This window comes from Bidens hawaiensis, unplaced genomic scaffold (genome assembly GCF_021521415.1).
Source record: "Bidens hawaiensis isolate Kalapana, Puna unplaced genomic scaffold, B.hawaiensis_p1.1 tig00010132_1, whole genome shotgun sequence".
Classification (NCBI taxonomy): domain Eukaryota; kingdom Viridiplantae; phylum Streptophyta; class Magnoliopsida; order Asterales; family Asteraceae; genus Bidens; species Bidens hawaiensis.
In genome coordinates, this window is record NW_027491767.1 from 367,904 (window position 1) to 390,419 (window position 22,516).

Here is a 22,516-nt window from a genome sequence, read left to right on the forward strand (position 1 = left end):
AATAATAATATTATTATTCTTGCCTGAGATCTCACCCTGTTTCATAACTTTCATTCTTCATCTTCTTCCACAAATCAAACATCAAATCACACTCTTAGCTATGAGTACGCACTTCATTTGATCCATTAATTTCATTTCCTAATGCTTTAATTCCTCAATTATCAAGTCCAAAACCCTAGGTGACTAAAATTGATACAACCGAGGCTTTTTAAACTGATTGTTAGTGTTATTATGCTAGGTTTATAGCACCAGGAGTTTGAAATTGTTGATGATTTTAGTTCAATTGATGCTGCTAATTGCTATTGTTTTCAATTAGGTTTTTTACTATTTGATGCTACTGTTTGATGTTAAATTAGGTGTAAATTGTTCTTGTTTCGGCAGACGTATAACTGTATAACCGCATAAGCATGCTGAATGTTTGATTAACTTAATTGATTGTTTACTTGCAGTACACGATAAGTTAAATTTGACTTAAACTATCATGCCTATGTTTGGATCTGGAATTTTTTAAACTGTTCGGTTTTGGTGTTTTCCGTGTTTTGCCATTTGCGCTTGAAGCTTGAAATTTTTGGGCCGAAAAGTTTTTTAGCTCAAAATAATGAATATAGGCTTAATTCATTTTGTTAGTTTATAACTAATTGATTGTTATTATTATTATTATTATAGGCTAAAGTATTTGAGTTACATATTTATTACATTCTTATAAGTTACATGAAATAAAACATAAAAAATGAAAATCTAGAAATTTGGTTTGGTTCTGCAAAACCAAAACTGAACTGTAAGTTTGGCTTTTACAAAAACGTAAAACCAAACTGTCGGTTTTTGTTTCAGTTTGGATAGGTTTCTTCGGTTTCATGGACACCCCTAACTGAAAGTTTACTTGTGTTATTACTAAGACTTAACCAGTGACTATTTTGTTGTGATTACTTGAAAGTTGTGACAATTCAAATAATAAACTTTAGGTCATGTGTGTGTATGCTTTGAATTGGAACTAGTTTAAAGGGAGCATGCTATACTTGACTAATATCATGCAAATGCAAATGATCTCTTATTGCAGACACGGAAGCTGAATGTTGCTCCACTCACCTTATAGAAGGGGATGGTACCTTCAATGCAGTTGGACTTGATAATTTCATTAAACAAATTAAACTTAAAGAATGTGGACTTTCTTATGCTGTTGTTGCTATCATGGGCCCACAAAGCAGTGGTATGTATAGTTTATGCGATCCAAAAGTAAATTAGTTTCACGTATAATCGATCCATGGTGATTGTGTACTTCAATGTTTTTGCCTATGAATTCATGACAATTATTTTAGTTCTGACATATTAGACATAGTTTAATATTATGTTATATTAGAGGGATTAGAGTGTAATATTGTATTCTATATATACCCATGTATATTCAGCAAATATAATCACAATTCAATAACAATAACTTCTTTACCAAGTTTAACTTGACATTAATGTGTTTTTTACAGGGAAGAGCACACTTTTAAATCATCTATTTCATACCAACTTTAAGGAAATGGACGCTTACAGGGGAAGGTATGTTTTCATTTTATCATTTTTTTATTATGTTTTTTAGCTTCTCCTTTGCTTAAATTATATATCTTTTTTATCAGGTCCCAAACTACCAAAGGTATTTGGATAGCAAGATGTCCAGGTATCGAACCTTGCACCATTGTAATGGATCTTGAGGGTACCGATGGAAGAGAACGAGGAGAGGTTGGTCTTAGTTACTGTTTTGTCTATATTTGGTTTGATATTATTTAATAAGAATTTATAAATTTCCAGGATGATACCGCATTCGAGAAACAAAGTGCCCTTTTTGCGCTTGCTGTTTCGGATATAGTGCTTATTAATATGTAAGACTGCTGTTAGCTCCAGATAGCTGTGTTGTTGATCTGAAAATTTTACGGTTAATTGCACCAAAATGTTCCAAAATTTTACAACTTATTTTCTTACCACTGTATGTAACAAGCTTTCATTTTGCTTTTTTTTTTTGTTTTTTTGTTTTTTTTTGCAATTTTATGTAAAATCTTTGCAGTAAGAAAGTTACATACAGTTGCCCAAATTTTGATGTTTAAAACATACAATTGTAAGAAGTGAAATTGTCTATAACAGAATAAATGTGGAACGTGTGTCACATGTTGGAGCACTTAACCCAATTATTTTTTTTATGAAGCAACTTGTGTTTCTGATAAATTTGTGTTACGTAGGTGGTGTCATGATATTGGACGTGAGCAGGCTGCAAATAAACCTCTTCTGAAAACCGTATTTCAGGTACATTATATATATGCGTGTACACATGTATGTATATTATTCATTTCTTATTGTGCGTTTGTTGATCATGTGGTTTATGTTTTCCAGGTTATGCTGCGGTTATTTAGCCCACGTAAAACTACTTTAATGTTTGGAATACGTGATAAAACAAGAGTAAGTTATTATATTAAAAACATGTCAGGAAAAAATGTCTATACTTTGTGTAAGGGTAACATAAATGTGAATTTGATATATGTCTCAATACTTCTTACAGACTCCTCTTGAAAATCTAGAGCCTGTTTTGAGGGAAGATATCCAGAAGGTATCTTTTTTTTTCTTTCTATACATATATGGCTTTATCTTTTTTATCCTGTCATCTTACAAAATATTACAACACACCATTTATGATAATATGTAGATATGGGATTCTGTTCCGAAGCCAGAAGCCCACAGGCACACCCCATTGAGCGAGTTTTTTAATGTAAGAACATAGATATAACACTTGGTATATTTTATTCAATAATTTATTTATTCTTATCTATCAAATAACAACTTCTCACTGATTGAATGGCCAGGTTCAAGTTGTTGCACTGTCTAGTTATGAAGAGAGGGAAGACCAATTTAAAGAGCAGGTATGCATGATGGACATTTTACAAATGTGATCCTTACCTACTTACCCTGCAATATTTGTACACATATACTTATGAATGAGTCAGTGTGGGTCTTTGTATATTTCAAATGGGTGAAATAAGAACTGCTAGCTATTGTCAAACTGGTCAAATGGATTATCCTGCAATATTGTTTGTAATAATATTGTTTTTGTAATCATGATTAACACATTATATATGTATCTGTTTTTTTTCTTTTTCAAATGAATAAAAGGTGGTTGTGGGTCAAGCAGGTTGAAAGTTGCTCAAAAGTACTTTTGATGCACACGACCTCCTAAACTGTTTGTATTGAAAGATGTGGATTACTATTGAATTCATATTCTTTTTGTAACCAAAGTTGAAACATTAGTTCATATATCTAAATATGTTTTTTAAAATGATCAAAAGGTGTTTTTATCGGTCAACACAACCAGACCATGTTCTTGTTTGCCTTTAGGATTAAGGATCATGTTCAATTGAAGCATTTAGAAGAATGTTGATGTATTCATATGGTTTAGTATTTTTTATTTTTTTCCTTGGTTTCTGAAGGTGGCTAGTTTGAGGCAAAAATTCTTCCACTCTATTGCACCTGGTGGTCTAGCTGGTGATAGGCGAGGGGTGGTTCCTGCTTCAGGTTTTTCTTTCAGTGCACAACAAATCTGGAAGGTTATCAAGGAGAATAAAGACCTTGATTTACCAGCTCACAAGGTAATAGTTCTAGACCCTTTTAGTATAATCTGACATTCTGTCGGATTTTAAACTATTTATTTTTCCTTTATTTGGTAGGTTATGGTGGCAACTGTACGATGTGAAGAAATTGCTAATGAGAAATATGCTTTCTTTGCTACAAATGAGGTACATTTTAGTAACTAATTATCCCAAAACATGCTTTTTTAAAGATATTTGAACTAAGTAATTGTTGCAGGACTGGCTTGATATAGAAGAGGCTATACAATCTCATCTTGTTCCAGGCTTTGGAAAGAAACTTAGTTCTCTGCTTTCCAAGTGTTTATCCAGGTAATAACAATCTACTTTTCAAGCATTTATTATTCATAACATCTTGATATTTAATTGCTACAATATTTTTTCAGCTATGATGAAGAGGCTACGTACTTTGAAGACGGTGTTAGATCTGCAAAAAGAAAGCAGCTGGAAGATAAATTGTTGCAAGTAATGTTTCTTGTTGGTTGTTCATATCAATATGGCTGACTTTTTGCCAGATATGATCCTTTTCTTATCTCATTATTGTATTTTATTTTCAGCTTGTTCAACCATCTTACCAATTAATGTTGGAACACATACGATCGGAGACACTGGAAAATCTAAAAAAAGCCCTTAATGATGCTTTGGATGGAGGGCTAGGGTTTGCAGTGGCTGCTCGTGATTGTACCACAAAGTTTATGAGACTATTCGATGAGCGATGCCAAGGTATATAGCTATTAATTTCTGGAGATGGAACCACCAAATATATAGAAACCGAATGAATACATATTATTATAAATGCACATTCACATATGAATAGACTCTTTTCTCACATGTAGATGTTCATATATCATTTGGTTCTAATTTCTAAAACAGTTTATAAATATTTAGTGGTTCACGTTTGAACTTGCGCCCATATTGCAGTATATTTCACAAGTTTGATATTATTAAAATGCATTTTAGATGTGATAAAGTTCTTTTTTAAACTATATGTTGATTCAAGTTCTTGGCTTTAATACACATTTCTACAGATGCTGTCATCAAAGAAGCAAATTGGGGCCCTGGTAAAGTAAGGGATAAATTCTCACGTGAGTTAGAGTCACATATTGCTGAAGTCCGAACCTCTAAACTATCTGAACTTACCGCATTATATGAGGTAAGTTTAATATCTGTTTATAATCTGTGAACTGATTACTCGTTGATCTGGAGATTCTAAAAAACTTTTTGTGCATTTTTGGGCAGTCAAAATTGAAAGAGGCGTTATATGGTCCAGTAGAAGCTCTTCTAGAAGGAGCTAGTGATGACACCTGGCCCGCAATAAGAAAACTTCTTCGTCAAGAAACTGAAAAGGCTGTTTCCGAGTTCTCTTTGGCACTTACTGGTTTTGAAATGGATGAACAAGAGGAAGAAAACCTAATTTCAAATTTGAAGAATTATGCAAGAGGATTAGTTGAAGGGAAGACGAGAGAAGAAGCTGCCAAAGTTTTGTACCGCATGAAGGAAAGGTAATGCATGCATTCATAAATAGGCAGATCAAAATTGCCATCCCTAATGCATGTGCACTAGCTGCAGTGACCTCATTTATATTTTCCTATAACTCAATTGTATTTTTTTTAAATGACAGGTTTATATCTATATTCAACCATGATAACGATTCGATGCCACTAGTCTGGACTGGAAAAGAGGACATTCGAGCAATAACTAAAACTGCCCGTTCTTCTGTAAGAATCATTTTGATATTGGACCTATTAGTCTTTTGATAAGTGTTTCACTGGCTGATAATCTTGTTTATTTATGTTTTTATAATCTCAGTCCTTAAAGTTGCTCTCTGTCTTGGCTGCAATTCGTTTGGATGAAGAAGACACTGATAAAATCGGGGATACACTTGTCCTCACATTAGTGGATCCTAAGAAAGGCACTAGTAAGGACCCATTAGCCTCAAGCATATGGGAAGAGGTATTGTGTGATTCATACATGCTTCTTTTTCTGCATGTGATAGGAATCGTATCTAGTTTCTAGTCTAAATGTCGTTTGTCTATTTTAGGAGGGGGTCAAGTGCAATTTATATTTCTATAAATAGATATTAATAGCTAATAGGGAGAGGAGAGTATGTTTATGTTGAATATGGCATTGCCATGGCTCCTGCTTATGCAGTGAGATAGGGCTAGGCCCGGAACTTGTAACCATTACGTTTTCGTTAATACAATCGTTCTTTCTTTTTATCCTTATTATCCTTTCTATATTCAATCTATAACTTATCAAACCCTATCAGCATGATAGTGTAGCGTTTATCCATTTTCCCGTTATTGAATTTAAATATCTTATTATACATTATTTTATGACTAATTTCCAGGTTCCACCTACAAAGACACTTATTACCCCTGTTCAGTGTAAATCATTGTGGAGTCGATTTCAAAGAGAGACTGAATATACCATCACTCAAGCTATTGCTTCCCAGGTACGGATTTGCCATTCCGTTCACATTTGTTTTGACTTTGCCAGTGCCGTTCTGTGTTTTTAAAGGTTTTCTGGTATGGTTTGTAGGAAGCGAATAAGAGGAATAACAATTGGTTACCACCGCCATGGGCGATTGCTGCTATGGTGATCCTTGGATTCAATGAGTTCATGACTCTTTTGAGGTTTTTTTTTGTCTTTTTACAATTCTCCCACCATATTTCTTCATTTACATAAAATCAGGATTTACTTTATCTGAATTTTATTTTGCAGGAATCCTTTGTGGCTACTCGTTATATTTGTGAGTTACTTGCTTGCCAAGGCCTTGTGGGTCCAACTAGACATTTCTGGTGAATTCCGTAATGGCGCGGTAAGTTTTTCTTTCAAGAACTTGAATTGTTAACGGGTCACACGAACAACGTTATAGTACAGCTTTGGTCGGTTTGAGTTATGAGTACTATTTTAATGAAGTGATCAACTATAAAGTCCCTGGATATTACTTTTTCAAAATAATCTTTCTTGTTTTGCATGATCAAGTTTTTTTAAACTTTTTAAAGGATAACAAAAACATCCCTTTCTATTTTTTTTATATAAAATCTGGTTCATAAAACTTTACAAAATGACTTTTTGTCAATATTTGAAAGTCCATGGTTTAGTTACATAGTAACGCCTTTCCCTAATTAGTCTTTTTGGTGGTTACAGCTTCCGGCAATCCTTTCATTAACCACCAAGTTTCTTCCAACAGTCACAAATCTTCTTAGAAAACTAGCAGAACAAGGTCAAACACCCGCCAGCACCGGAAATCACCAACATTCGCTACAAACATCAACAGCCTCGTCTCAGGTAACTTGGAAAACGAAACGGAATATACAAGCCCTTCAAAACACCAGGATTAACCACCATCAGTTAAACAAATAACGTCCCGCCACATGGTAACCTACTTTTGTAATCTACACGACAAGCTTTGTTTATTTAGCCGGCGGTTATTCAAGAGGGAGGGCATAGAGTGTACAAGGAGCCATGCATTTTGTCAAACTTAGAATGGTTTTGTTGTATACTATGGACATAATAATATAATATCATCCGTGTTCGAGTTTGTTTTAAAAATATAATTGTTGAAATTGACGGTGCATATATCACCGGTTAGATTCAGGCTAGTTTTAAACCTTACATCTTCATAGATTAGACGAAAACCCATGATCATGTTCATGTTCGCTCGTGCTTCCTCTAGACAAACCTCGTAACTGTCTCCAGAACCGCTTCTTTCTCCCCATTTTCAATGGAGCCGAATTGAATTGTCTTCTGAATGATTCAGACTCCAAGCCCCCGATGTTTTCTATCCGAGCCGATAACCCAATTCGTGCATCATAGCCACTCGTTTCATGCTGAGTCTCGGATTGATTAAACGTTTCGAAGTCGAGGTAATCATCACGGCTGCAAATTCTAGATTCCATTTCTCTTATTTCATCAAACTCGTTGCAGACAAGTTTAAGCGCTTGAACCACTTCACTCATAAACGGACGGTGTGATACTTCTGGCTGCACACACATTGATGCAATGGCTGCAACTTTTAGTATGCTATCAAATGGGGTGTTTGAGTTTATGATGATTGGATCAACGATCGACTCTAGGGTCTCTTTGTTAGCGAGTACTGGTCGAGTCCATGTGACTAGATTTTCTTGACCCGGTGGCTGCAACAGGTCCACGGGCTTTCTTCCTGTTAGAAGCTCGAGAAGAACCACACCGTAGCTGTAGACATCACTTTTCACCAGAAGATGGCCCGTCATGGCGTATTCTGGTGCTAGGTAGCTGTATAAACAAGTGTTGATAATTTTCTTTTAGTGTGTGTTTATGGTGAAAAACTGAAAATACACACGGTAGTGAGGAAACATACCCGAAGGTTCCCATGACGTGTGTTGATATGTGCATATGACCATCTAATGCGGTTCTAGCCAAACCAAAATCCGAAACTTTAGGTGTGAAATCATTTTCAAGTAAAATGTTGCTTGACTTGAAGTCACGATGAATGACTCGAGGACTTGAATCTTCGTGCAAATAAGCTAAACCACTAGCTGCACCCAAAGCGATTTTCATCCTTGCACACCAGTTCAAAGGCGCAATATTATCAGCACCTGAAAATTCAAAAGAAATGGTAGAATTGGTGTAAATGAGCCAGTGTTCGTGAGCTACTCGAGATTGGCCCATTAAAAACTCGAATCGAGTCGAGCTTAAACGAACTCGAGCTTTTATCATGGCTCATATAATAAACGAGCTCGAGCTTGGGTCTCGCATATCAAGTTCGAGCCAGCTTGCGAGCCTAAACAAGCTTTTTATTTATAAATTTTTAATTTAATATATTTATATGCAAAAACTATAATTATAAAAATATATGTAAATAATTATAAAAATATTAAAATAAAATAATTAATAAATTAATAAATAATAAACGAGCTCGAACCCTCTTAAACGAAAACAAGATGACTGTGTGCCTAAATAAGCTCTAGCTCGGCTCGTTTACACCACTACGTGCAAAACATGTTGTTTTACCATGCAAATGAGATTCAACACTTCCATTTGGAACAAGCTCATAAACCAGACATCTAAAATGGTCATCTGTGCAAATACCAAACAGTTTCACCAAGTTTCGGTGATGAAGACGACTCAGCATCTCGATTTCAGCCAAGAACTCGCGGCTCCCTTGCCGGTCGTCTCTCTTGAGCACTTTGACAGCAACTTTTCTGTCATCTTCAAGAACACCATTGTAAACAACACCAAAACCACCTTCTCCAAGTATTCTACTGGAATCAAAGTTTAATGTAGCCTTTTGAATCTCACTCAAGCTATAAATCTTAGCTGTTCCGGCATAAGCAGCTAAACTCGAGCTAAATGACATCGTTTCTGAACTTTTCCTGCTTCCAACAATCAATGAATCTCCGGTCCCTGATAGGGATGAGCAATAACCAAATAGTTAAGCGAAACCAAACCAAACTGATGAAATCAGACCGAAAATAACCGAAATCGGTTATCGGTTTTTTTGTACCATGCGTTAACCGGACCAAACCATTCATCTTTTTTTTTATATATTTCTAGCTTTTATACCTCCATTTCATGTATTTATACCTTCACCTAATGTATATATACATCCATTTCATGTGTTTATACCTTCATTTCATTAATTCTAACAGGGGCATGCATGAAACCAAAAAAACGATGGATACCTAAAATCCATAAAAGCCGAATCGAAACAAAAACCGTCGGTTTGATTTTATATTTTTTAAAAACTGAACTGGTGTCTTATGTAACAAAACACGAAACCGAATTTATAGATTTTCACTTTATTATTATGTTTTATTTTAATTTTTAAATAACTTATAAGAATTTATTAAATATGTAACTCCATATTTTAGCCCAAATGTGATAGTTACTAATGACAATGAGCAAATGATGTAAGCCCAAGTTCATTATTTTCAGACTATTTTTTTTCTTGGATCTAAAAGTTTCAAGTTCAAATGACAAAACTAAAAGCACTGGGAGGTGGGAACCTAAACCAAAAACCAAAAAAAACTAAAATCGAAAAATCCGAAACCGAATAGTTTTAAGAAAAAGTCAAGCCCAAAATCGACCCATGCACACCTCAATTTTTAAAAATTTAGCCCAAGTTCGGTTTTGATTATCAACTAAAATTAACCGAAAAGTTTCAAGTTCTAACGACAAAATCGAAAATACCGAAACAAAATGGTTTTAAAACCGACCAATGCACGCCCTGTTTTCTAAGCAAAAAAATTTACGTCAAGTTTGGTTTTGATTATCAACCGCATTAACCGAACCAACAAACGACAAAGTAACCGAATTAACTGAACCTAAACTTGCACACAGCACACCGTTACCTGACGGTTGCAATTGTGACGGCGTTGGTGTACGCCGGTTCTTCTCCGGTTCAAAATCAGAAGCACAGCATTTTAATTTCAACAACAGAAGCCAAATAGATCCAGTGAGAACAACAATAGCGGTTACAGAAGATAATATAACCACCACGAGTATGCTTCCATTCAGCTTACTATCATTATCATTATTATTATTATCTCTTCCAATTCTATGTATGTCAACTCCAACCGGCTTATTATGCGCTCCGTTATTATTATCATTTGCAGGATCCGATTGGTCAATTGTTACGTCGGAGTTTGAAGGATTCGAAGTCGGATAAGGCGGAAGCCCTGTTTCAGATCAGATATACCGTCAACTGTTTCGCTTATGTTCGCTCATTTATGTTCATTTAAATTTTAACAAATACATTAGTAGTAGTTATATTTTATAAATATGAATATAAAACGGGCTCGTTTAAATTATATGTAGGCTTGTAACGAGCCAAACGTTCATGAACTGTTAGGTGGGAAGTTCGTTTCTTTAATGATAATAATAATAATAATAATAATAATAACAATAATAATAATAATAATAAGCTACCCATTATCCAGATGTAGCTTGGTTTGTGTTAATATTATTAAAAAAAAAAGAACGAACATGAAAAAAATATTTATGTTCATTCAATTAAACGAACGGACACGAACACACGTTTAAACAGGCTTTATGTTCATGAACGTCCGTTCGTTTATTTACGTCTGTTTATGTTTGCATAAATGTTAATGAATACGTAAGTAGTTATATTTATATAAATATGAACTTAAAAGGGGCTCTTTTAGATTATATGTATATGTATATGTATATGTATATGTATATGTATATGTATATGTATATGTATATGTATATGTATATGTATATTTGTGTTTGTTTTGTTATGTTCTTTTAAGTTTGTTTGTTTTTCTTCGTTTGTGTTCATGAACTGTTCGCTTAAGTTTTAAACCAACGAACACGAAAATGCCCGTTTTCTTAATGAACGAACATGAACACAAAATTTGTCCGATTATATGTTAGTGTTCGTGTTTGTGTTTGTGTTTGAGTTTGTGTTCAGTTAATATTGAATGAACGAACACGAACATGCCTCCATTCGTGTTCGTTCGATTCGTTTACAGGAATAATTATATGCATATACTTTAGTTATTTTTTATTGAAAAAGAAAATCTTTGTCATTCGTATTCGAGTATGTTTGTTCAATCATGTTGGTTTAAGTTTGTTTGTTTATGTTTGTAAACTGTTCATTTAGGTTTTAAATGAACAAACATAAATGAACACGAACATGCCAATTTTCTTAACGAACGAACATGAAAAGAAAGTCTTTGTTCAATTATGTGTTCGTGTTCGTTTGTTTATAGCAATATTTTGAAGTTGTTCAAAACCTGGATATGTAACGTTTACGACTTCATACGCTCCGAACAGAGATTTTTTAATCGAAAGTTGCTTCTTCCAGAACTTTTGGTAGATCGTATACGCAGTGGGTTCATCGAAGTTTTGGTTCAGCGGTACTAAGTTGATAAGAACGATGGTGCTGTCTAGCTGGTTGCCTGCAGCATCGGCTCCAGTGATTCGGGCTTGGCTTGCATTGAGTAAAACGCTGGTGGCGATCTCGTGGGCGAGTTCAGAGACTAATGGGAAGAATTGGTATGGAGATATCATGAGGAGTAGTTTGATTTCAATTGGCCATACACAAGCACAAGGTGATCCTGCTGGTGTGTATGTTAATGGCTGTGTGCAGGTAACTGCTGTACAATCTACAAATAAAGTTTGAAATTAGTTACAACTTACAAGTGAGCATGGTTCGGTATTTCGGTTATAGGCTAAAACCGAATGTATAATGGCTCGGTTATTGAAAAACATGGTAAGTTATTTATACGCATATAACCATAAGTGAGCGGTAAAAATCTGTTATAAAAATTTTATAATTAAATTATTGCTTTCTTAATCAACTAAGTTACTTCGGTTAGGGGTGTGCAAGAAACCGAAAAAATCCAAACCGAAAAAACCGAACCGAAACAAAACCGACGATTTGGTTTTATATTTTTGTAAAAACCGAATTAATGGTTTGGTTTTGGTTTTGAATATAATAAAATCCGAAAAAACCGAACCGAACCGAAATCCTAAATTTTTGTTTTTTTATATTTTATATTAAGTAATTTATAAGTATTTAATAAACATGTAACTCAAATATATTTGGTAAAATGTTTAATAGTCTATTATTTTACAATTAACAAAACTATTTATAACAAAATTATTATTTTTTGAAAACTTTTTTTTGACCTAAAGTTTTCAAGATCAAATGACAAAAACCGAATAAACCGAAACCGAACCTAAACCAAAATGAAAACCGAAAAACCGAAACCGAACGGTTTCAAATACTCCAAAAACCGAAATTTTGGTTTTTGGTTCAGTTTTAACCAAAAACCGCACCGAACCGCACCACGCACACCCCTAACTTCGGTTATGGTTAATAGTGTTACTAAAGACGGGTCACAACTTAAATGGGATCGGGTCAAGACCTAATACTTTTATTTAGCTAAAACGGGTGGGTTAGATTGACTCGGTCACCTTTAATAAAAATAGAAATGACCCAAAAAATACGCATAAACTTTAATGACCAAAATGGAACAAAAGCAAGATTTTTGATAATTTAATACCATATGCTTTATAATATAACCGAAAAAATCACCAATTTGTAATCGAAAGAGTTTAAACTGTCACCTATATTAATCACCTATACGGTTTACCTTCATTAGGAGGTGGTGAAGGTAGCATGAAAACCGACGAGGGTGGAGCCGCAGTGTCCTTTGTCAAAGATGAGCTTGATGGAGATATTGCAGGCCCTTAAAACATTATAATATTATCGTTAACCAATGTATTATAAATTTATAATGATATAGTAATAAAAAAGTCACGAAACTATAAAAAGATCAAACTTTAGCCTACCATATTGACTTATTAGATCAACCGGTGATGGTGCAGGACCGGATGATCCTATTCAATATAAAAAGATCAAAGCTTTAGTAATCTTTATGTGATAACTAGTTTTCAGGATATATTTATAATGACAAAACTAACCCTGCAGCATGTTAGTTGGAGGTTGAGCTGGATACGAGGGTGTAGGAGCGACATGATTGTGATGATGATGATGTCGTTTGATCCATGTTGTTGCATGATGCTTTGAGGGTGGTAAAGATTGATCACTAGTGGGAGTTTGGGCCTGTGAGACACCATGATCTGTAGATAGTTTGACTTTTTAGGTCAAACAAGTTATTTTTAGGATTCCAAATTGATATGAATATATTCATGTAGAACAAAATATAATATCATTTGTTAATTTGAATTTGAAAAAAAAATTCTGATCTAATAGTACCATAGTTCTTGACCTTTTGTTACTGATCATGACAAATTTGGATTAAAAAGTTGACTAATTTGACCATAATAGTCAAACTGTCAACTTATTGATATTATGTAACATTGATTTCACAGTACAATAACAAAACTATAATCATGGTTCCCAATGGCTTAAAGAGCTTTAAAAACATCTAAATTTCTTCAGGAAATTAAAATTATAAACTCAAAAACATATATACCTGTATATCTAAAAGACAAAGATTCACAGCCAAGAAACAAAATCAAGAATGTGATCAACCAGTAAATCACTTGAAACTCCATTAGCAAGCCACAACAGAAAAAGCTTTAATCTTTGATCACTCCATAACCAATAACTGAATTAAATTATTAAACACTTGTACTGTGCCAAGATATTCATGGAATTTTGGTATCTTTTTGATACTGAAATCAAGAAAACAAAAGGAAAGGCTAGAAACATGTTTTGCAAGAAGTTTTATGAGACTTTAGTTTCTATTATTTTTTTTTTTATGAAAAACTTTATTTGACCAAAACATTTTGATTGGAGAGAAAGTGGGGATATTGCTTATTAAATATTAAATCTTTTTAAACTTTCTTCAGTGCCCCATTAAGGATGATTATGACTTCCTCTAAGAAGTTATCTGAAATGTAGAAAAATAACCATTTAATTTAATCATTTGTTTGGAGATTTATTGTGAGAAGTTAAAAACCCATTAAATTTAATTTATTATTTGTATGGAGATGAGATTTAATCATCTACAATCTTTGAAAACCTTTGTATTATTAATCATTGTAAATATTTTACTTTTCTACTTTTTAATACATGTTTTCAGCTACACCGCACGTGATAATTTTCACTAGTTGGTACATGTTAATTGATAAAGAAATTATTATGCTTTAATCATATACTTGTGGTGTATAAAGGATTAATAAAACATTATATGTAAAGATATATGAAGTTACTTATTATACTGATTATAAGCTAATAACATAAGTAAATTTGATTTAAATAACTTAATGTCTTGATATATCTAATTGAGGTGAGAGTGCTTATATTTTCTTTTATTAAAGAAAATTATTTAAATGTCTAAAAATATGTCTTACAAAGATATATGATCAAACTAAATAAAAATGCAAGAAAAAAGAAAATATGCAGGCCGTTTATGCAAATTATTAAAATGAAAATGACTTGCACATAATTTTAAACATGCATATCATTAAATAAAAAAATATTACATATATATTTATTTGTGGCTATGCATTTCACAAACAGAATCCATTGTCCTTTATTGTATGATCCGAAGGCAAGATAAGGGAAAAAGGAAAATAGAGGGAGCGAGTGAGTGAATGAGTGATGGCTACATAGATTTTGACATTTTTGTTGATAAAAAAAACCTTATTATATTAAATAATATATTTAAATAAAGTTTGAACTTAGTTATATGGTTAGTTAACTTAGTTTATAGTTTACATTATAAAACCATGACAATTAAACCTAATGCAATAAACTTAAAATAAATTTACCACATGATCATTCTTTAAATTTAAACTTATCGGTACATAACACAAAATACAATAAAATTTAGTCTTTTTAATAATATAAAAAACAACTTTTATTATAGCTTAATGTAAAAATTAATTATATTTTCACAATTTTTCTTTCTAAAGTTAATTCCAATGTTATTTTGTTATAGGTTAATATGTCCTATCAAATGGTCATTTGGTTCAATGATAGACCTATGAGGCTATGACTTTCCAAATAAGAGCTCGTGTGTTTAAGTCTCGTATGAAGCAGTTTGCTCCAAGTTGAACAGGGAGTTTTCTAGTTGTGAGTTTATTTGCTAGGGTGATCTCGAGTCATAAAAAAAATGTCCCATTAAACGGCAAAGGAGGACCGCAATAGTGGTCGTGGTCAGATGTTTTGTTTTGGAATGTGGTGTTGGATATCACCTACCCCATTTATATTTTATTTTCTGTTAATTCTTTTTTAACTATTGTCGGTAACCATAAATGTTTTAATAGTCGCATACCTTTATTTTAAATCTTAACACTGTTCAAACAAAAAATGGAATGAAACAGGGTTTTCTTAGCTATAAAATAAGATTAATCAGTAAACATGATGAGATTTCATCAAAACTTAGTAATTAGTATAGTTTTGTTAAATAACAAACTAAATGTTTAATTTCAGTTAAAATTTGTCATCCACCCACTTTAAAAATGATATTTTTAAGAAATAGTTTTGGTAAGATAATAAATTTTGATGAATTAAATATGGACATAAAGACGTATAATGTTGTTCTTTTGGATTAAAGATATTGAGTAAGAAGGTAACATCGGTTGCAAAAACTTTGTAACAAAAAGAATTTGAATGAAAGTGACGAAAATGATCAAACCACATGAACAAAACACGTATGTCGACTCTATATAATAAGAAGGCGACATCAGTTTCAAAAACTTTGGAGGATATACGTACAATATTGTTTTTTGTTTTGGATTAAAATTTGGGTGAATATCCCGTCTATTGAATGGTCTAAATGGTGTAGTTTTCCTTTTCCCTTTTTCCACTTTCCACTGTAAGTTACTTGTATTTTTTAGCTTTTGGCTAGTCGTTTTTATCAATGATATTTCGTCACCTTTAAGAAAAAAAACACTACTAGTGACGGTCTATTTCAGTTGACCCTTCCATTTGATTGTCTTTGAGCCTGTCTTCACATGTCAAATTACGTAAATGACCTGTAAATACGTAAATGACCTGCAAATAATTATAATTCATCTAATGCCATTAGCACAATAATTGAATAACAATACAATCGTTGTCCTTACTAAAGGCTCTTATTGGGCTTTTGCCGAACAATATTTGTTTGGGTTTATTTGGGCCGTTGACTAATATCTCTTCTCTCATAACAGTAAGCCCAAGAAGATAAATTATCGGAAATTGGATATGTCTATAGCCCAGCTCATTTTTTATTTTTTTAATGGTTAACGAATTCTCCAAATAGACTGCTGATTAAATTCATCACATCGGATACACTCGTTTTTTTATCCGGAAAAAACTCACCTAAGGCCAATGCCATACTTGGTATTAGAAAAGCCCAACAACTAATTAATTAACTCATTAATCTTTTTAATATTAACTTACTATTGAACTGAAACTTCAGTATATTTCAACACTAGTGACGATCTATTTTAGCTTCCATTTGAAAATAATCATAGCCATACGCACAATAAAATTATAGCATCGCATATTTGCATCTTATTAAACTTTTATTAGTCTACAAAGTAAAACTAAATTTGTAATAAATGTTATATATTACTTATAATAATCTTATATACACCAAATCCTTTATTTATAGGAAAATACAACTAATGTTTTCACGCAATTCAAGGGTTTATATTTTAACTAGAGATTCGTAGAAACTAAGAAATATACTGTATCTAGTTATATGTACAATAAGGTTAGAAAGAGTGTGACAAAAACATTATGTGTCTCGTGTATGTTCTTGCTAGGTCAATAAACGAATCTAACGGGGCAGGCTCATGTTTGTTAATTTGCTTTAACAACACAAACGATCAATCACAAGAGGAACAATGTTTTCTTGTTTGTGTTCACTCTCTAAGAAAATAAATTAATTTATATTCGTTCATTAATAGTATGAACGAGCATTCGAGAATGCAAAACACACAAACGAACATAGTTGAACATATATTGAAGAAAAACTATAAACTAACATAACTGTAATTGGTTTTCATCTTAAGAGACTTATCTTTTCACATCTTTATCTTTACAACACCTCTAATCTTTACACATTTTAGGTAAAGATATACTCGTCACTTTCTCTACGCGATCGGATTACATTAATAATCTCGTATATTTTATACAAGTAATGATTATACAATAATTATAAGAGGGGTAAATTTGTCCAAAAAAAATCTTACTTTCACAATACACAATATAAATACAAACAATAATAAGAGGTCAAGAAAAGAATAAAATTTTTTTGATGTACGTATAAAGCTTGATTTTAGAACCAAATTTACTCCTAAAATTAAAAAATAAAATAACAAGACAGCCAGATTTTTAAAAGCTTGATTTTAGGAAGCATTCAATCATTTCCTATATTGTATAAATATTTTCATTTATTACAATTAAGATGTACATAATTAACTTTCATCAATATATATCTTCTCCTATATAAGCATTGTAGTACTATTGAACCTAAAGAAAAAAAAAATACACAAACATATTAAAATGGCAAGGTCGTTGATTGTCACCGTATTTCTTCTGGTTATCATGACACTAGGTAAAAATATCTTTCCCTTTATTCATTATTATGTTTTTTTAAGAATTATGTGACAATATAATGTTATGGCACCAAGATCTTGCGGCGTAGCTTGTTGTTCCTTTTCTTTTTGTTTTGATGTAAACACTATATTTTACTATTAATAATTAAAGCATAACAATATTGTATATGATATTAAAACCATGCATGCATGTATCTATGTTTGCAGGTAGTGAGGTGGTTATGAGTCAACAAGTTTGTGAAAAGGATTACACTATGCCTATGTGTAGATTTGACTTATGCATTGAGTTGTGCAATTCTTTCTATGGAAAACGCTCTGCTTCACAATGCAAAGGTCGTGACCTTTGCCATTGTTATTTTGAGTGTCCGCCTCCATCCGACAATAACTTTTAACTAACACGCTTGTCTTCTTAATAGTTAGTAGTTTTATGTTACTACGTTTGATTCCTATGAAGATTATTTATTGATAATAATATATTGTTATGTCCACTTTCGGTATGAAGCATTTATATGAAGTGGTTATTTGATATCTTTGAGAAGCCTATTGTGGTGGTGTTTCATGTATTATGGTGTTGACTACAAGTGCAAATTACAATTATCTCTAATTATAAATTTGTAATTCATCTAATTCTAAGCACAATAACAATATAGGCACATAGCAATAAGTTCAATAATAGTATCGCATTTGTTGTCCTTTAGTCTTTTATTGGGCTTTTGTATATTATATTTTAACAGCACATATTTACGGCTATTAATTTATCCTAAGAGGCTAAGATCATTATACATAACAAAATGTATCTTATAGCTTTATACATGATAATAAAATATATTCTTTATTTATATAGAGAATATAGGATTTTATGTTTATATAATCAATAGCTACGTTTAACCTTGCGAGTTTAGTCAAATCCTTTCTTGAGCTTGTTTGTTATATGAGCTCTAGTTTAGGTTTGAGGTTGCTTAAGACATGGTTCAAGTTTTTAGTTAGTTGATCTAGAGTAGCTCACGGATAATCCTTCACATTTACACCTCAACAATTCAAAGCTATTGAATTGAACTCCGACCTTGACCCAAGCTTAAACCTATTTCAAGTGTAGTTTTTCATATTTTTTTAATTTATTATGACAGCAGAAATATAAAAAATGGTTGTGTGGGGGTAATATCCGAACCTCAAAACTTTATTGATGATTAACCCTCTTCATAAGCAACACCTTATTGTAAACGACCTTCAACCAATAAATATGTATCACTGATTCACTTCTGAAATCATATATCTCTCAGTAACAATTTAATGTTACCTTAATTAATAAACTGATATAACTCTACCACTTGATTTGAACTTAGTCATGTACGTAAAGTTTTATTTTATATCCTTCAAGTTGCGGATATATTTTCGAATTCAAAGTTTAACATCCTCAAAACAATTACAAAAAGTACTAGTGGTAATTAGTGACGGCTTCTGTATGTATATATAGTATATGTGTATAAAATTTACATACCAAGGAACTGAAAAATGTTTATTTCGTTAAATAAGTTAATGTTTACCTCAAATTAATTAATCATGTTTCTTGAAAATGATATAGAATAGATAAGAAAGTGTTGCAAACTTTCTCTTGTTGCCTAAAGTAACCTTTTTGCTGACTAAAATGCTACGTTATTTTCTATTGATTTTTTTATCTCATTAATTGATATCATAGGATCGATACTATATATAGACGATACTGTATATATGTAATAAAATAAATAATATAATATAGTAAATTACAAGATTATCATGTGACCCTAGTTTATTCAAAAATGCTTAAATATATGTACTAGCGGATGTATATACAACTAATCTTGGTATATATATCGATTGATATTCAACTTGACAATTTCGTGACTGTTAATCAACCCAAATATACTTCTATAAACGAATGCCCTTTTTGATATCACACATAGGTTATTTATATAAATTCATATTTAATGCTCATATTGTTGTTAATTAATATCATTAAACTAATAACACATGCAAGCATGCAAAATTGTCAAAAGCCAACTATAAAAAATAGGAAAAGACCGCCCAACTTTTAATGTACGTATATACACCAAATTCCCTTATTTTTAGGGAAGGAAAAATAAATATAAATAATATTTTTGTTGTGAAACAAGCCTAATAGCCAAACATGTAAGAAAGAGATGTGGGAAGAAAAGAGAGAGATTTCATTAATAAGGTGTATCATACAAAGATGTACAATGAGATGTATATATAGGATAGGAAAACTTGGGAAGAAAACTAATCTATATTATATATTGATAACCATAATGTTAATATATTTATAACATTTTTCAATATATGCATTTAACCAAATATCATTCTTATCAAAGGAGCTGGTGGCTCATTGGTAAAGACAAAACCTTTAAAACAACAAGGGGTTTGACTTTAAGTCTTATAGATGACAGAAATTCAAAATTCAAAAAAAGAAAACTCGATTTCAGTTTTAACTAGAGCTGCATATACCTAAATAATATACTTGTATTGTGTATGCTTGTTTATCAAATAAACAAACGTTTTGTAAAATTGTTAATGTACAACTTATTAAACATTTGATGCATTTACTTAGAAATAATTTGTTTAATAAGCATGTGTGTTTTGAAGGCGCCATCCACCATGGCATGGTGGCTCCGTGAACACCTCATCGCCTCAAACAAACCAGACCTCAAGCCAAGTGCCATGTGCGTAAAAGTGTGATCGGTGATCCACAAAGTATTAGTTGGTCCATCCCATTAACAACCAATCACAAATTATTATTTATTTATTTAATTCTTTTAGTATATATTTAAACCTAGTTAATCAAGTGACTAATTATCCTACGTGACGGTGACATGACGATTTACTAGTTATCTTTACAAATCGCCAAAGATACTTATCTTTTCACATCTTTATCTTTACAACAACTCTAATCAAGGAATATAAAACATACCACTTTTAGATAGACGCATTCGTGTAATCTTCTATACATGTTCAAATTAACTTACAAATCCTTATCTTTTACAAAAGTGGCAATTATAGTTGTTCAAAAAAACTCGCACCTCTCTCAAATCACACTCGAAAAAGACTCGATTAAAAATCGAACCAAGCTCAAGCCTATAGTAGATCGGGTCATCCCGTTTACAACCCTGGTGACAATCACAATCACAAAATAATAGTAACAAAAGGACCAAAACCGTCAAAACCCCAACTTTCACAATACACAATATAAATACAAACAATAATAATAAGAATTTGATATATTAATATTCCCTCCAACTCCAATAACTACCTTCCACCACCTCTTCGGTTAACCATCACCGTCACCATCACCATCACCGTCAACTCACACAACCAGCTTAAACCAACACACACCCAGTTCAATTCACCATCTCAATTCCCCAATGGCAGAAAAAATCCACCCCGCCGGAAAACCCGCCGGAGCTCCGGCACCGACCACAAACCTCATTTTTCCGGCCACCAAACCCCTACTCCACAGCACCACCCGTCCAGTCTACCGTCCACAACCTCGCCGAACCCACCGCCGGAGCTTCTGCTGCTCCATCTGCCTCTATCTCACCGTCACCATAATAATATTAATCCTCATCGCCGCCGTCGCCGGCGGCGTAACATACGTCATCTACCGTCCTCACCGTCCCATGTTCTCAATATCCCAACTCCACGTCACCCAGTTCAACCTGACGTCATCAAATAAATTAACCACCAAATTCAATCTCACTGTTACAGTTCATAACCCTAATAAGAAGATATTATTATATTACGATCGGGTTATTATTAGTTTCAAATCCCACGGCGTTAACGTCGGAGATGGGAATATTCCGGCGTTTGTCTCGCCGAAGAAGAACACGACGGCGTTGAGAACCGTCGTGTCTTTGACCGGTCAAACCGTTGATGATATTAATCTGAAATTTGATTTTAAGAATAAGAAGAGTGTGGATTTGAAAACCCAGATGGATACTAAAGTGAAGGTGAAGATTGGAAGCTTGAAGACGAAGAAACTGACGATTAGAGTTACGTGTGACGGGATTAAGGTTCCGGTAGGTAAAACGGCGGCGGCGACGGTGGCGAGTGGCGGAGGTAAGTGTAAGGTGGATGTCAGGATTAAGATATGGAAATGGACGGTGTAGATTAAAGGTGTGATTTGATTGGTTTTAGTCAATTTTTTGGTCAAAATTAGTGTGGTTATTATTGTCGGTGATGATAATAGTATAATAATAATACATTAGTATAGTTTGCATGTGTTTAGGTACAGGATTATATGCCACAATATATGGGATCACGTTATAAGTTTGGATGTGCTTTTGTTTTGATTAATCTATGATTGGAAATTGAAATTTTGTTATGAATATATGTTACCATGTAAGTATGTAATACTTTTTATTTTTTGATATAAATTTTAGGATGACTGGATGAGCATATGCCGAGGAGCTGTTTGGTAGCCTCTGAATGACCATTAAGAGATTACCTCTTAATAGTTCATAACCTCTTAATGGTTAAGAGGTTACCTTAAGTTTGAATGGTTAAGAGGCTATCTCTTAATGGTTATCTCTTAACCATTCAGACTTATGCCTACCTCTTAACCATTAAGATAATATTAACCATTAAGATGTAGTCTTTTAATGTTCATTCAGAGGCTACCAAACAGTTCCAACTAGTATTGATACCGACATTCGTAGTTTCATGTTTGTGTGACCGTTGTCATTCTAAATAGGTATTTGGTTGCAAGTACCCATCAAGAGTTTTAAAACGATCTGTGTAATTTTTCTTTGTAATTTAGTTGTAAGTTTGCTTTGACTATAACGTTTTGTTAGTTGGCCGTCGGCCGATTAAATTAA

At 32.7% G+C, this 22,516-nt stretch overlaps 2 protein-coding genes and 1 pseudogene across 3 annotated transcripts; 2 read left to right on the forward strand and 1 right to left on the reverse strand.

The window, feature by feature from the left end:
• Window positions 1-85: 85 nt before the first annotated feature.
• On the forward strand, window positions 86-7,210 carry LOC143534367 (protein ROOT HAIR DEFECTIVE 3-like; annotated as a pseudogene). Its single transcript, XR_013135541.1, has 23 exons — window positions 86-104; window positions 1,058-1,207; window positions 1,479-1,545; window positions 1,623-1,725; window positions 1,795-1,865; window positions 2,220-2,283; window positions 2,371-2,436; window positions 2,537-2,584; window positions 2,681-2,743; window positions 2,838-2,894; window positions 3,459-3,617; window positions 3,696-3,764; window positions 3,835-3,926; window positions 4,001-4,079; window positions 4,172-4,337; window positions 4,643-4,767; window positions 4,854-5,116; window positions 5,236-5,332; window positions 5,424-5,567; window positions 5,965-6,069; window positions 6,156-6,250; window positions 6,339-6,435; window positions 6,768-7,210. The product of XR_013135541.1 is annotated as a protein ROOT HAIR DEFECTIVE 3-like (transcript).
• LOC143534368 (receptor-like serine/threonine-protein kinase ALE2) lies at window positions 7,207-13,956 on the reverse strand. Its single transcript, XM_077028870.1, has 9 exons — window positions 13,571-13,956; window positions 13,056-13,229; window positions 12,924-12,971; window positions 12,725-12,820; window positions 11,360-11,731; window positions 9,953-10,279; window positions 8,613-9,005; window positions 7,960-8,197; window positions 7,207-7,874 (listed from the first exon to the last, which is right to left on the reverse strand). Exons 1-9 carry the CDS (start codon window positions 13,650-13,652, stop codon window positions 7,241-7,243), a joined length of 2,364 nt encoding a protein of 787 aa, XP_076884985.1. The 5' UTR covers window positions 13,653-13,956; the 3' UTR covers window positions 7,207-7,240.
• Window positions 13,957-20,819: 6,863 nt separating this feature from the next.
• Window positions 20,820-21,839, forward strand: LOC143534313 (NDR1/HIN1-like protein 13). Its single transcript, XM_077028825.1, has one exon. It carries the CDS (start codon window positions 21,065-21,067, stop codon window positions 21,806-21,808), a length of 744 nt encoding a protein of 247 aa, XP_076884940.1. The 5' UTR covers window positions 20,820-21,064; the 3' UTR covers window positions 21,809-21,839.
• The last annotated feature ends 677 nt before the right edge of the window (window positions 21,840-22,516 follow it).

Excerpts from the sequence above, each read along its gene's own strand:
- LOC143534368 (XM_077028870.1), bottom strand. The coding sequence starts at position 13,652 with ATGGAGTTTCAAGTGATTTACTGGTTGATCACATTCTTGATTTTGTTT. Across the intron at positions 13,230-13,570 it reads TTTGTCTTTTAGATATACAG|TCAAACTATCTACAGATCAT; the intron begins GTATATATGTTT and ends TGACCTAAAAAG. Across the intron at positions 11,732-12,724 it reads TTCACCACCTCCTAATGAAG|ATTGTACAGCAGTTACCTGC; the intron begins GTAAACCGTATA and ends CTTTATTTGTAG.
- LOC143534313 (XM_077028825.1), top strand. The coding sequence starts at position 21,065 with ATGGCAGAAAAAATCCACCCCGCCGGAAAACCCGCCGGAGCTCCGGCA.